At 36.1% G+C, this 13,887-nt stretch overlaps 1 protein-coding gene across 1 annotated transcript in view; it reads right to left on the reverse strand.

Annotated features, from left to right (window-relative positions):
- Window positions 1–3,540: 3,540 nt before the first annotated feature.
- Window positions 3,541–13,887, reverse strand: part of LOC111871667 (disintegrin and metalloproteinase domain-containing protein 22) — a 499,258-nt gene continuing 488,911 nt past the window's right edge. Inside the window, exons 24-25 of the mRNA XM_033754341.1 lie at window positions 6,544–6,723; window positions 3,541–6,178 (exon numbers count right to left, since the gene is read on the reverse strand). Coding sequence (XP_033610232.1) covers window positions 5,713–6,178; window positions 6,544–6,723 — 646 coding nt within the window. The 3' untranslated portion in view covers window positions 3,541–5,712. The remainder of the gene's footprint in view (window positions 6,179–6,543; window positions 6,724–13,887) is intronic.

The following is a 13,887-nucleotide window of genomic DNA, read 5'->3' on the forward strand; positions in this document are numbered from 1 at the left end:
ATGAATATCAAGCTTAAAATGAATTAAGTATGGTGCATGAAGAACATGCATACAACTTAATGGAAACCATGCTGTGTACCCTCAATGATGGTTGTTAGTCTCATTTATCAAATTTGATTTGGTTCATCCTGGTTCATCACACTAGCAATATTACAGATATTAATGAACTTTGTTCAGTGTAACTGATAAAATGTTTCTTCTTTCTTTCCTTTTTAATATTTTATCCTTGACATATTTCTGTCTTAGAGACCATCTTCAGATGGATATATCAATATGGGCAGAAACTACTATTACAATGTGATTGGTCAATATCAATACAATGCCATGAATATAAAATCTGACCCTTTAACAAGTACAGTGATGTGGATGCTAAAGGGTCAGATTTTATATTCATGGCATTGTGATGATACTGTACGTATATATGGATATTGACCAATCACATTGTAATAGTAGTTTCTGCCCGTATTGATATATCCTTCTGAAGATGGTCTCTATGACAGAAACATGTCAAGGATAAAAGATTAAAAAGGAAAGAAAGAAAAAAACATTTTACCAGTCACACTGGAGAGATCTGATTAACCTTTTGTAATCATTTATCAAATTCTGTAAAGTTATCAAAACAATATGGCTGGAATAAATCTGCCATGTGGAAATCCATTCAGTTGTTCTATTTTGTAACTTTATGTAGCAATTCATCATAGATGGTAACTATTTCATGTGACTTAATTTACTGACTGAAGCTTTTACAATATATCAGTATGACATTTAACTGCTGACATGGGAATGCAACTGCATTACTTTTTCTGTTATCAGTAGCCATAAAATTCTAATGTACAGTGAGATCTTCACAGAGCCTAATGCTAATTGCTGAACCACACAGGTTGAAGGGTCAGATGCTCTTTCCATCACATCAGATCTCCAGGGATTGAGACTGCTAGCAAAATTGATGAACCTACAGATGCTAGAAATGTTCTCTGTTACACATTTGTGGCATCTCTGTGTAAAGTTTACAATAAAATATTGAAGTTCTACCTGGGAAACAGCATACTGACAATTTGAAAACCCATTTTCCCACACAATATATCGAATAATATCCATGGAAAATGTTCAAATGTGGCACCTCTGTTATCCAGTTTCTCTTCAATGAGCATTCAACATCTCAATTTTTATTTGCTCAGGAGTGATTCTGTCTTCATTTATTTATTATGGTGTGAATATTTTCTCTATGTGGAATTGTAATAACCAAAAATTTACATAAGGTTTTTCCTCTTTCATTCTGTGGTTGAATGAGTGACTGTATATTGCACAAGAGAAGTGGAGCAGCAGGTGTTGAAGCAACACAGGGCATGCAATCAGAGCCAGCACATGACAATATGCTTGCTTCATGGAAGTTATTTAGCAGTTTCTGGAGGAGAAACGGGATGAATCAGTGCTAAGCTTGGAAATTCCTTAAACAATACTAGTGTACCAAGCATCTGCTGCAATGGGTTTGAGTTTTTTTATGATGAGTTTAACCTTCCACTAGCAGTCTATAGCTCTGAAGTGCCAATTTGATATAAGGAGCATTCAGATTTTCCACCTGAGTGGTTCATTGACTTGTGAGAGGCTCTGAAAGAAATTCACTGTATTATTTGTCACTGTTATAAAACCTTAATGTGATTTCAAGTAGAATAAAAATATGTTTCAAACTGTTAGCAGTTTTTCAAAATGCTGAAAGTATGAAATTGTAATTCCACACTAATTTAGTTGTGCATTATATTAGTTTACATTGTATTGCACTTTACTTCTCTCACACAACTGCAGTAAGAGGGATTTCAAATGAAATTCCTTTGTTCAGGAGGAAAAGGAAGCTTTAATATGGAGGAACTGAAGGCCTTCAACATTATATGCTTTTTACATATGTACTGAATTGTATCTTATCAGGACCCAGCCTTCTGTCTGCACTAGATGTGTTCATGAGATTCATACAATTTAACTCCCAATTATTTACTGAAATCCAATTACATCACATCACATCACATTCACTCTGAATTAAGTGAAACAATGGTTGAAAGCATACTGTATCAATATTACATAATTTTGGTGTACACATCACTTATAGACATGAAGGAATTAATGTTAGTTGCATGCAACTTATATACAAATTTATTTTTTGTGTGAGATTTGAATTACTCACATCAGAGACTGAATAATATTGTCCTTTGGGATGTGATGGCATATAATTTGGCAGATGGGTACCAAAATTCGCTGAATCCATTTTTAGGGTTCAATAGGGCAGCGTATTCTTCCAAAACATTCATGCCTGTCTACATAACTATGCGACATCACATCACGGAAATCTGTATATTTTAACTATCTAAACAGCAAAATATCATCATCTTAGGTCAATGAAACTAGGCTGTCAGTGACATTAATTCTAACTTTAACAGACTGTATCTTTCAAGCATTTCCCAGTGACAGTAATATAATTGGATTGTGACCTGAATGTGTCACAGAAACAGTTAAATTATTATATTTTATGGTTTATTTCATTTTTCCATCTGTAGCTCTGACTACATAGTGTTGAATGGTAGGATGGTTAGTGAATGATAAATTGGAGAAGACATGAAAGGATGCAGTCATGGCCTAATTTGAGGTACTATCCCAGAATGTTCTTGAAGGTAGTGAACAAAACCATGATGACCATAATTTTTTAATGGGGTGGGACTAAGTCCCTTGTACTGCAACCACTTCTGGCCTATTGTACCAGCCCCAGATGATAGGTGAGGGTGATTGTGGAGCAACTGGTGGAATGAAGATTGGCAGGGGAAACCGAAGTACTCGGAGAAAACCTGCCCCACCACCACTTTGTCCACCACAGATCCCACTTGACCAGACCCACAATCGAACCCGTGCTGCCACAGTGGGAAGCCAGCGACTAACCACTTTAGCTATGGCGTGGCCCTGATAACTATAACTCAGGATAATTTAGGCTCGTAAATATGTGTATTTTGTTATTCATGCAATTATACAAACACAAACCTCTGACTTCACCATTTGAAATGAAAATGTAATGCGCAGTCTTAAGCTGATAATTTATATTTTAAAAATACTGTAACATAATTACATTGTCCATTGCAAGGCAATGGCTTGATGAACGCGCTTCTGTGGCAATGATATGCACACAACAACAGAAGTGCTGGAAATGGTGTTTTCTATGTTGTTCATGCCAAGGCTATATGGCGAGCACAAGTTAGGCAGCCTTACAAGTCAAGACAGTAAAATATGGTCATGAGTCCAGTGGGACGCGAAACTAAGACTAACTGATGGTGAGGGGCAGCAGTAATTTAGCAGTCAGCACTGCAAATCATAGGAAGACACAAGGAGGGGACCCAATACCTGGGGATATAACTGGGCCACCCTGTCCCTGGGGGATATAAATATGGGAACCTAGCCCTCCAGTTTGGGGGGGGGGTCTCAAACTGAGAAAGTAAAATATGGTGATGAGTCCCGTGGGACACGGATGCAAGAATGACTATGCTGGCGAGGACCAGCAGCAATTGTAAATGACAGACCCTTTCTCTCATCAGAGAGAGCGCCCCACATCTAAAAACCTGCAAATGTCTGACAGTAAAAAATCTGGTCTTCGGCCCCTAATGGGGCTTCACACCAAGATAGAGTGGCTAACTCATCGTTGGTCATAACACAACTTTGATTTTGAAGTCAGTTAGTTAATGTGAAATATCTTGGTGTAATCTTTGATAAGAGGGTCCTATGGAGACTGCACACAGAAATGATTTAAGTCATGGCCTTCAGAATGTTTATTAGAAACTACTCCCTATTCAAAAGTGAGCATTTAAGCACCAACATTAAACTAACCCTCTGTAAATCACTGATTAAGTCAATAATGACTTATGCTTGACCCCTTGGGAATTTGCAGCAGACAGCTACATCTTAAAATTGCAGTCCCTGAAACGCAAGATTCTCCACACCTTTGGAAATTTTCCAAGGTGCACACTGGTCTGCGATTTCACATGGCTTTCAACCTTCTGTATGCATATGGTTATATGACAAAATTATGCAGGCAAGAAGCACAGTCATATAAAATCATGAGAATGAACATGATCTCAGCATAGGCCAAGGTGACGCCAGACATAGAAAATATATGAGGCTTAAACTTGGTGGCAGCCGAGCTTGCAACCTTTGAAGTGACCAAGCTTGCATTGTAGCACAAGATAAATAAGATAGGCGTCATTTGCTTCGTAAAGCTTGGACTGTCAGAAGACTTGTATATTTTGTAAGAGCAGAATTTTCAATAATATGCTGTATGTGCAATACGTACATTTGACAAAGGCCAAGCATATAAATAAGAGACAAACCCATCCTCTCATCAGAGAGGCTATTTCATAAGGGCTGTGACCATAAAGGTGACTGTGGTTGTGAGTCACAAGGCGCTTGGGGCCAAGACAAACCGATTGGTGGTAAACCATCAGTTGTAAAGTAACTCTGACTCTGACTTTGATGTTAGTTGAGAGTTGACAGTTGGGACAGTGAGTTACTTGTGCAATGGTAGAAGGCGGCAAACTAATTGAAAATAAGAGGGCATTAATGGGATCCATTGCTGAGCAACGACTGGTGGAGGCAAACTGAGAATAATTAGTGTGTGTTGTAGTGATTTTTAGAGTGTTTTAATTAAAGAGACTGTTACAATGATTGTAGTTATGAGCTATATGGATTCAATAAATCCAACTGTCAGTCCAAACCCAGTGTCTACTGATGAACACCTGACAATGTATTTAAATCTTGGGGCCAGTTGGAAATTCCATTATATAATTTTTCTCGCCCATAAGAAAATATGTATGGTTTGCAGTTGCGTTAATAATCAGATACTTCAATTATATGTGATGAATGAGAAAGATCTGGGAAGAAAATTAATATTGCATGATGTAAGTTTAGCTATCATTAAGGGTACAACTTATAGGTCATTTAATTTTTGTAAACAAACTTAAATTTCTCATTACAAAAATTAAACATGATTGAGTAGATTGGCAATATGATCATTCCCTGATAGCTGTTATTACTTATTATTATTATTATTATTATTATTATTATTAATATTATCATTATTATTATTATTATTATGGTCATTTGGTATGTTGTGTGCTGTGAGCACCTTGCTATCCACTGTTTGTATTCCGCTTAGCAACATCCCTTAGCCCTGTCTGCACAGCCCATTACTTGCAACTTCATCTTAGACCAGTACTTGAAATATATCCTGTTTCTAACTTACATTTCTCGAGCCCTGTAGATGAACATATACACAAATACCATTAGGGAATCTTGTCTTTAATGAGCTCACTGTAGTTAGTGAGATGGAACATTCTGGCATGTAACACAGAGTTCTTTACCTACATACTGTCCACTGTACCCTGTAGTCCTCCTGTCACACAGCTAACTAGAATGGTACAGGGAAATATGAAACCATGGAAAGTAATTCCTTGTGAGCCATTTGTACCCTGGATTGAATATGGGATAATTAAAATTGCATTGGACTTCACTGAAATTTATGAAATGGCATAAGAAACCACCTATATATGATCACTCAAACAAACAGCACTCAAGACGCCAACAAATTTGATACTTGTGTTCAGAACATAGTAATTTGCACAGCGGTGAATAACTAGCGCGATGTTTGTTTTGTGAAAGAATTGTCTACCTATGAACACTCCGTGATCAGTGTTTATATTCTGGATAACGTTTAGGGCGTAAAAGGGCGGTCTGCTCTGTCCCTGAGACAGAAGATGAAGCAGCTGTTTCCCTGGACGAATCGTTGTCTTCATCAACCGAATCTTCACTGGCAGAATGACGCAGTGGTTCAGTAGACTGTGAGCCAGCAGCAGAAGTCATAGCAGGGGCTGGTGATGATGAGGGACCAGGAGAATCTGGTGATGATTCATCTTCACTCTCTGAGGGTGGAGGGGAAGGGTAGTACTCTCGCTTCACTGCCCCTCCCCCTGATGTTGCTGCCATGGAGGGTTTATCTTGCTGCCGCGGGCTGGCCCTATGGTGTGAATGGTGACGTGTGTGATGGCCCACTCCACTACGCTCATATGTAGATGAGCTGGGCTTGGCAGTCACAGGTAGAGCTTCCTCACTCGCCGACCGGACTAACTGTTGTTGAGCTTGAATAAATTCATCACTAGAAAATAATAATCATAAACAACAACAACAACAACAAAAACTGGGGGTTGATTCCTTAACTTGGATCTGTCATGCAAATTCTATAACATGCAATAACCACACAAACGTCACATTACAGTCTCTACTATGCTTACAACATCACCTACCTAATAAACATGCAAACTATTTTTTGCCTGTTCTCATTTACTTTTCGTTTTATTACCAGTATATCAAGATCACTTGGGAAAAAGTTTTCCACAAAGAGGGAAAAAGCAAACAAGTAATTTGTCCCTATATAGAAAACTTGAAAGAAACTACTAATTATAAGCTACCAAGTCTGCAAGAACAAAGATATAGTTGACTTAGATATCAGTTATGCCTCACCTTTCACTATCTGGTGTGTCACCACACAGCTGATCTCCCCCTCTGTCATGGTCAGCAGTCTCGTAGATCCCCTCTTCTTCCTGCAAATGGTGCTGATGGTAGCCAGGTGGATGCCGACCTGTGGGATGGCGATATCTCCCATATACGAACCTGGGTTCCTCCTCCCGACCTCGGCATCGACTATGTCACACCAGGAAAAATATAATAATTATTATCTGCTTGTGTATGTAATGGCCTCTTGAACTATGGACAACAATAGACAACCTCAGTGAGAATGTTACTGTGTGATGCATAACTGTCAGACTGTTCTCCCCAGGGCTTAAATCTTTCAATATAAGGGAAACAAGGTGAGGATCTAAGGCACAACATAAATTTATTAGGTGGAAATAAATAATTATAACTAACTGTTCTAAATTTCCTGGGTAGATCTTTCATATATCTGATCAGTAAGGACAAGCTATAATCAAATGAGTGTATTGTATACATAACTGAATGCTTTAACCATCAAAAAAAATGTGTCCACAAATAATGGAAGTAATTCTGAAGGATGATGCCTGCTGAGTACTTATTTCATTTACATTTTATTGTACCTGCATATCATAGTCACACAAAAGTCATCAACCCTGGTAGCGACTGACTCAAAGTAAGGATAGGTACATTCAAGGCTCACTCATGGAGCTGAGCCCTTCTAGAGAACTGCCAATTGTGCAACCACTCAAGAATTCCCCATCATTTCATGAAACCCGCAGGTTCATTACCGTGTTCACAAGAGCCGTCCGCTGGTTCTTATCCTGAGCCACATCAATCCAAACCGTAACATCCCAGCCTATTTCTCTAAGATCTATTTCAATATCATCCACTCACATCTCTTGGTCTTCCCAGTGGTCTCTTTCCTTCTGGCTTTCCCACCAATATCCTGTATGTATTCCTCTTCTCCCCATTCATGCTTCATGCCCTGCCCATCTCATACACCTTGAATTGATCATTCTAATTGCACTTGGCAAAGAGTACAAATTATGAAGCTCCTCATTATGCAATTTTCTCCAACCTTCATCTCTCTTCAGCCCAAATATTCTCATCACCCTGTTCTCAAACACCCTCAGTCTATGTTCCTCTCTTAATGTTAGAGACCAAGTTTCAAACCCATACAGAACCACAGGCAAAAATATAGTTGTGTATATTATAATTTTTATGATTTTAGACAGCAGATGAAGAGACAAAATGTTCTTGACCGAACGGTAGCAAGCATTACTTGAGTTAAATCTCCTATAAATATCTTCCTATATCAGATTTTGATTTGTTATAGTCATTCCCAAATATCTGAACTGTGCCACATTTTCAAAACATCTGTTTCCTATCTTTATGTTATAATTTTCTGTGCATTCTTGTGATAATTCAGCAACAAATACTCTGTGTTTACTTATAAAACAACCTTCTTACTAACATCAATTAAAGTTTATGTATTTTTTATGGTACCTATATTATCATCCAGTAGATTCACATCATCAGCATTGAGCACCACTTGTTTCTTATTTAATTTCAGTCTCACCTGGATTTCCTAAACCTTCCTAATGACATATTCTAAAGCAAAGTTGAAAAGCAGTGGTGACGAAGCATCTCCTTGTTAGGACCATTTTGGACAGAAAAATTATCAGACAAATGTTTACCTGTAAGGATTTTACTACACAGTTCATTTAAAAACATTTTAATCAGCCTAACCAGTTTCGTGGGTACAAGAGACTCTATAAGAATATTGTACAATGCTTGCACTTCACTCTTAACTGAAACATAATCTTTCTTGAAATCTACAAATAGTTGATGTACTGTCTCATTGGCTCATAATATAAATTTATTTAACATACAAAACAGTACATACAAACTCTTCAATATCCTAAGACTTCTAAATTTTGCCAGTTAATATATTTTAAGGGAAACATTCCCAGTATAACTATGACAAAAAACCTCATAATGGAAGTCATTAAAATTCTTATCTTTTTCAATTTTCTTGAAAAAAGACTCATGGAAACACACGTAAAAAAATGATTGGGCCTTCTCTGCACACCTGGCTCAACATCAAACTTCCTCTTTGATATCCTTAAAATTACAAGTTATAAATAACTGAATGTGCAGCCCTGCATCTACAGCTCTGGGTCATAATTCAGAGACCTTTTGTGCAATATTTTGAAAACAATGGATTGGAAGTGGAGATTGGAAAGCTTTCCAGACATCATTCATTACTTTTACTTTTAGCTTTAGAGAACAAGTTGTGTACATATTAAACTCAACAATGTGGACATCTGAAGCAAAGACTCTAATATGCAGGTGAGACCTTAACCTCAGATAGTCTGACTGAGGTGTGACAATATTCGGAATACCAGCTAGGTGTGTGCACAGTGGGCACAGGAGTTCACATCGAACTTTTTCAAATTTTAAAATATAAAACAAAAATAAAACTGTGCACATGGTACTTTGGCTACATGTACATGCTCTGGTAATAGAAAATACCAAACACAACTATAATACACTAAATATTACAACTACAGGTTATGGTGCTTTAGAACACAGTGACAAAACGCTGTGAAAATATTGGTCAAAGAATACTCTGTCAGTTTCCTCTTGATTTTCAAATTTATGTTCATTAGTGAGCCCTTATTCCATTAAGTGTTCAGTCCTGTTTTAATCCTTCTGTTGACGATTATAGACATTAACAAGGTATGCAAAATACACATAACAGATGTATTTCAGGCTGTATCAAGAAAAAGAAAAGATAAAATATAATTTATTTTAATTGCACCTTATCATAAATCAAATGAAAGTAAAATTGTCACAAACAGATTATTAAAAAAAATATTAGTTGCAACAAAATGAGATAAGATCAGCTGGTTATACATTATTATCCTATGCATCTAAAGTTTTCTTGAATGATAACACTGTCATTTAAATGGTACACTTTGAGAAGGAAAGTGGTTGAAGGTAAAAGAATAAAAGCAACCAAGAAAATGCTATTGGACAAGTAGCACATTCTTAATTTTTAGAATTATGTGGAATAAAGAAAATGACAGTCAGAAACTCATTATTTGAAGGCAACATACTGTGACCCTGACCCATTCCTATGTTGCAGACTTTCTGTCTTCATTATGTACCATCTGCTTATGGAAAGAAGAGTTGGGGACTCACTGTGACATTGCATGGACATATTTTTATTCAGTCAGTCAACAAATGTCCAAAAATATTCATCTAATGCAAAAGGAATTCAGATGTCAATAAACACAATAACAAAAGCTGTAAAATGTACACACATGAATGTAATAAACCAGCACCACCACAGATCAAGTCCCTTCTTAATTATGAGCAGGCACTTTGAATATGAAAACATATTATAAACAGTGCATGAAACAGAGTGTAAAATAACAAATTTCAAAGTTAATTTTAAGCAGCAATTAACCATCACCTGGGAGACAGCCATAAAATTAAATTGAAACCTGATCAAGGCAGCTAAAAAATTATATTAAAACAGCCTATTTTCTTGGAAACTATAATTATGGTACATGATAGATGAAATGGATTTCTGCAGCCTTTAAAGTACTATAAAGAACTAAACAATGTTCTGCTGACATGGCCACCACCAGGGTTTTCTCCATAGGGAAGCAGCAAGAAATTCTGCTTACCAACTTTTAAGCTCTTGAATACTATTATTACTGATTGCCTTAGAGTACCTGTCCTGAAAAAAAAAAACTAATTTTGTTGTATTAATATTTGATATATTTCTTTCTTTTGATTTTTTCCGATAATCTGGGGGGGGGGCAGATGCTGAGCTTTCCCTCCCTTGCTGGTGTCCATGCATACTGAAATTAATTTCCTGGGGAGAGTTGCATTTTGAATGCATTTTGGTTTTCATTCTTTATATATTCTAGAAATAAGAGGATTCACAAATTAAGGAAAGTCTTCTACTTGGCCACTTAAGTCTAGGAGTAAATCTCCAATTTTTTTTAGCCTGTTAAGTTATGTTGAACTTTTCTGTAGGTTTTATGTGACAGTAACATGTTCACAATCATGCACTGCACCTTAAAGCAGAGTAGTATCTATATTTTACCTACACAGTGTATTTACGAGTTCCACGTGATTCTCAGAATAAAGAGCAATTAATTTAATTCTATAGTAACAAATAAACAGATATCCATGAAGTTGGAACTAAAGATCTAAATATGGTTTATATGAGCTTCAGGCTTCATAGGGTTAACAGGTTTGTTTCGTGCCTGATCTGTTTCTCACGCATTATGAAAGGGATGTATTCTTGAAAATTTCTTCCTTTTATGAAAGTCCATATCATGAACCCTTGTTCTTAACTGATTCTCATGTTACAATAGAGATATGTCCTGTGGAAAATTTTAATCGACAGTTGTAATAACATATTTTGCTCATTAGAAATAACAGTAAATAAACACGTATCTTAAATGATAATGCACAATCTAAAATATGATGGCAATAGGAACCACACTACCGGCTATCCCTTCACATCACTGATGCATGTGCATATGCAATATGAATTTCTTAACAAATAATCAAACCTTAAAAAGAGAGTCTGGACTGAATTTCTTGTATATTTGCATTTTGAGTTTAAATTTTTTTCTTAATATTTCTGGAAAATTTCCATAAGGGTGAATTTATGGTCTGTGCCCTGAAATTTATGGTTCTCTTTCAGGATTTCCATAAGAACAAAATCCCATAACCCAAATATTCGCAACTCAAGGGCAAACTATCTGCATTTACAAATGTAATCTTCGTTATGCATTTAGATATTTCATTGTAGCACTAATTGTATTTATATGCTTTAAGACATAAGAATTAACTCTATCTTTCATATAGCTGGTTACCAAAACCAGCACATTCCATCATTATTCTAGGGGTATAAATCTGGTAGTAAAATATTACACATAACAGAACAATTCTAGAGGAAAACTAATTTAACTGCATATCTCACTCTATACATAAAATGTTCTGCAACAGGTAGTGAAAGCACTAAAATTATACAATGTGTGGTTACCATAACAAAGTACCAAGAATTTTAAGAATGTAAATTATGTGTTAGGACATAAATGAGCAGGAGCCTCCTAGCTAACAGGAATGGCTTTCTCTAGAATCAGATAGCCTATAGCAAATAGGGTTCTGTATTAATATTTTCAGCTCACTACTGATTTCAACTGGCCATATTTCCACAAACTCTATCCACATGCTCTTTTTGTTTAGCACATGAACTGCTGTAAAATGAATGAATGGGATGGACATGGCTTCATTCCAATGGCAATCATAAGATGATACCACAGATGACTAGTGGAAGAAATATCACACACAGTCTAAAGGCTCTTTATACTAAATCTGACTTTGCTACAATTGAAAGTTTAGAAGGAATGTTAAATCTTCCATAACAGAAGGGTTGACAGTGAGAAAGCATGTGGTGCTGATTGGCCAGTCATGTTCTTTCCTGACCATCCAGATGAAATCTAAATCTGAAACTCTTTCATGAATCAGTACCCAAAGAAACTGAAAATTTCAGGAAAGTGCCATGGTTTTTAATTCATGGGTTCCCTGTATTCATAATAACGTTTATGTATTTTCAAGCATCTGAACGTAAGTCAGAGAAAAATTACTACAATGACTGGAACCTGCAAATTAATCCACAGAAAAATTAGTGTCCTCAGGATGAACTGCTGGGACCATTAATCAATCAGCAACTGAAATTGTAGTATTTAATAACTGTACAAGAAATATGGCTTTAAACACAGCTATCAATTAATAATTAGGTAGAATTGGCACTGTATATTTTTAAATGTAATACACAAGAATGCAATCTTAATACAAACCAAAAGATGTCACCCTACCTATATAAATCTGCTATGATAAGTAACCAATGTATTTTAGTTAGGAATACAGCATTTGAGTGTACAAAATGTTTATCTCCTGCTGCCACTGGCAAAAGCATAGGGCCATTTTTATCATTCACATACAGTACTATACTTGACACAGTTTATAATGTTTAATAGCATCCAATAAAGTCACTTAAGCAATTTTATAAAAAGAAAGGTGGGGAAGGATCCTTTGAATTTTACCTTAATATATAAAACAGAGTTGCATTTTTATTTTAAATTAACTGCAAATTTGTTTTTCTTCCTGAATAAGTGATCAAGGCAGTTAGAAAGTAGCTGTAGCAATCAGAGGGTGTCAAATCACCCTGGTCTAGAAGACCATCATCCATAGCCTGAACAAACAAACAAGAAACCTCAACTTCTCTCAACCTGCAGGTTAGTGTATTATCTGTAACACATGTCTAAAACTGACCTGCTCAGTTCTATGGATATTTGAGGAAAACCATCTTCTCTTTTATCTTTTTCTCGTCCTACTTTCTCTCCTATTTACTCCTTTCCATATCCCCTCACCCCAGCCAGCACTTTCCATCCCAGTTTCACACTATTTTATACATCCAGTCATCAGCTCCCTGAAGACAGAGGCAGTAAGGCTCTCTAATGTGAAGGCAATACAGCCTGACTATACACAGTTCCATCACCCAGAAACAGAATTCACATAAGTATATATTTCACTGCATTTTATAACATATACTTCAGATCTCATGTTAGCCATATGATTTATTTTTAGTGTTATGTGAATTTAATGCCATAGCTAAGATGCATGAGTTATATCACACAATGTGCAAATTATTCACTTTAATTATACACAGAATTAATTACTTTCTAAAATCTTGCAATGCAGATGCAATAAGTAAATACAGAAACTATATAAAAACTACACACATGCATGAATGTTAAAAGTTTAAATGGATAGAAAATTGTCAAAATTAGTACTTATGTTAACGAATAGCATAACTTTCAAAGCCCTCCAAATATAAGTGGCTTTCCTCTTTGGTGACAACAGCTACTTTACCAATTAGCAGAGCAATGACTCTCTTTCCCCATGCATGAATTATAAATTAGTTTCAATGTTTAAAGAAAGTATAAATCTTATTTTAAAGTCTTATGTGCAACTATTTATTAACTTAAAAGTTTAAAAATTTAAATTTAAAGTCATGTGTTTTGGCCAATATGGCCATCATCAGGTGTTAGAATATGTCTAATGGGGAAACTGCTGCTTTCTGTTGTTGCTGCTATTACATGTGTAGGTTTCTCAGATGCGCACGTGTGTTGTAGTTAGAACATTGTGCTTCTTCCTGCTGAGTTCTTCACTGCATGTCCCATTCTTGAATGCACACAGTGAACTCACATGCTCATTCGAGGGACCTACACATGTAACAGCAGCAACACACAATGCAACAGTTCCCCATTAGATATATTA

This window comes from Cryptotermes secundus, unplaced genomic scaffold (assembly GCF_002891405.2).
Source record: "Cryptotermes secundus unplaced genomic scaffold, Csec_1.0 scaffold233, whole genome shotgun sequence".
NCBI lineage: Eukaryota > Metazoa > Arthropoda > Insecta > Blattodea > Kalotermitidae > Cryptotermes > Cryptotermes secundus.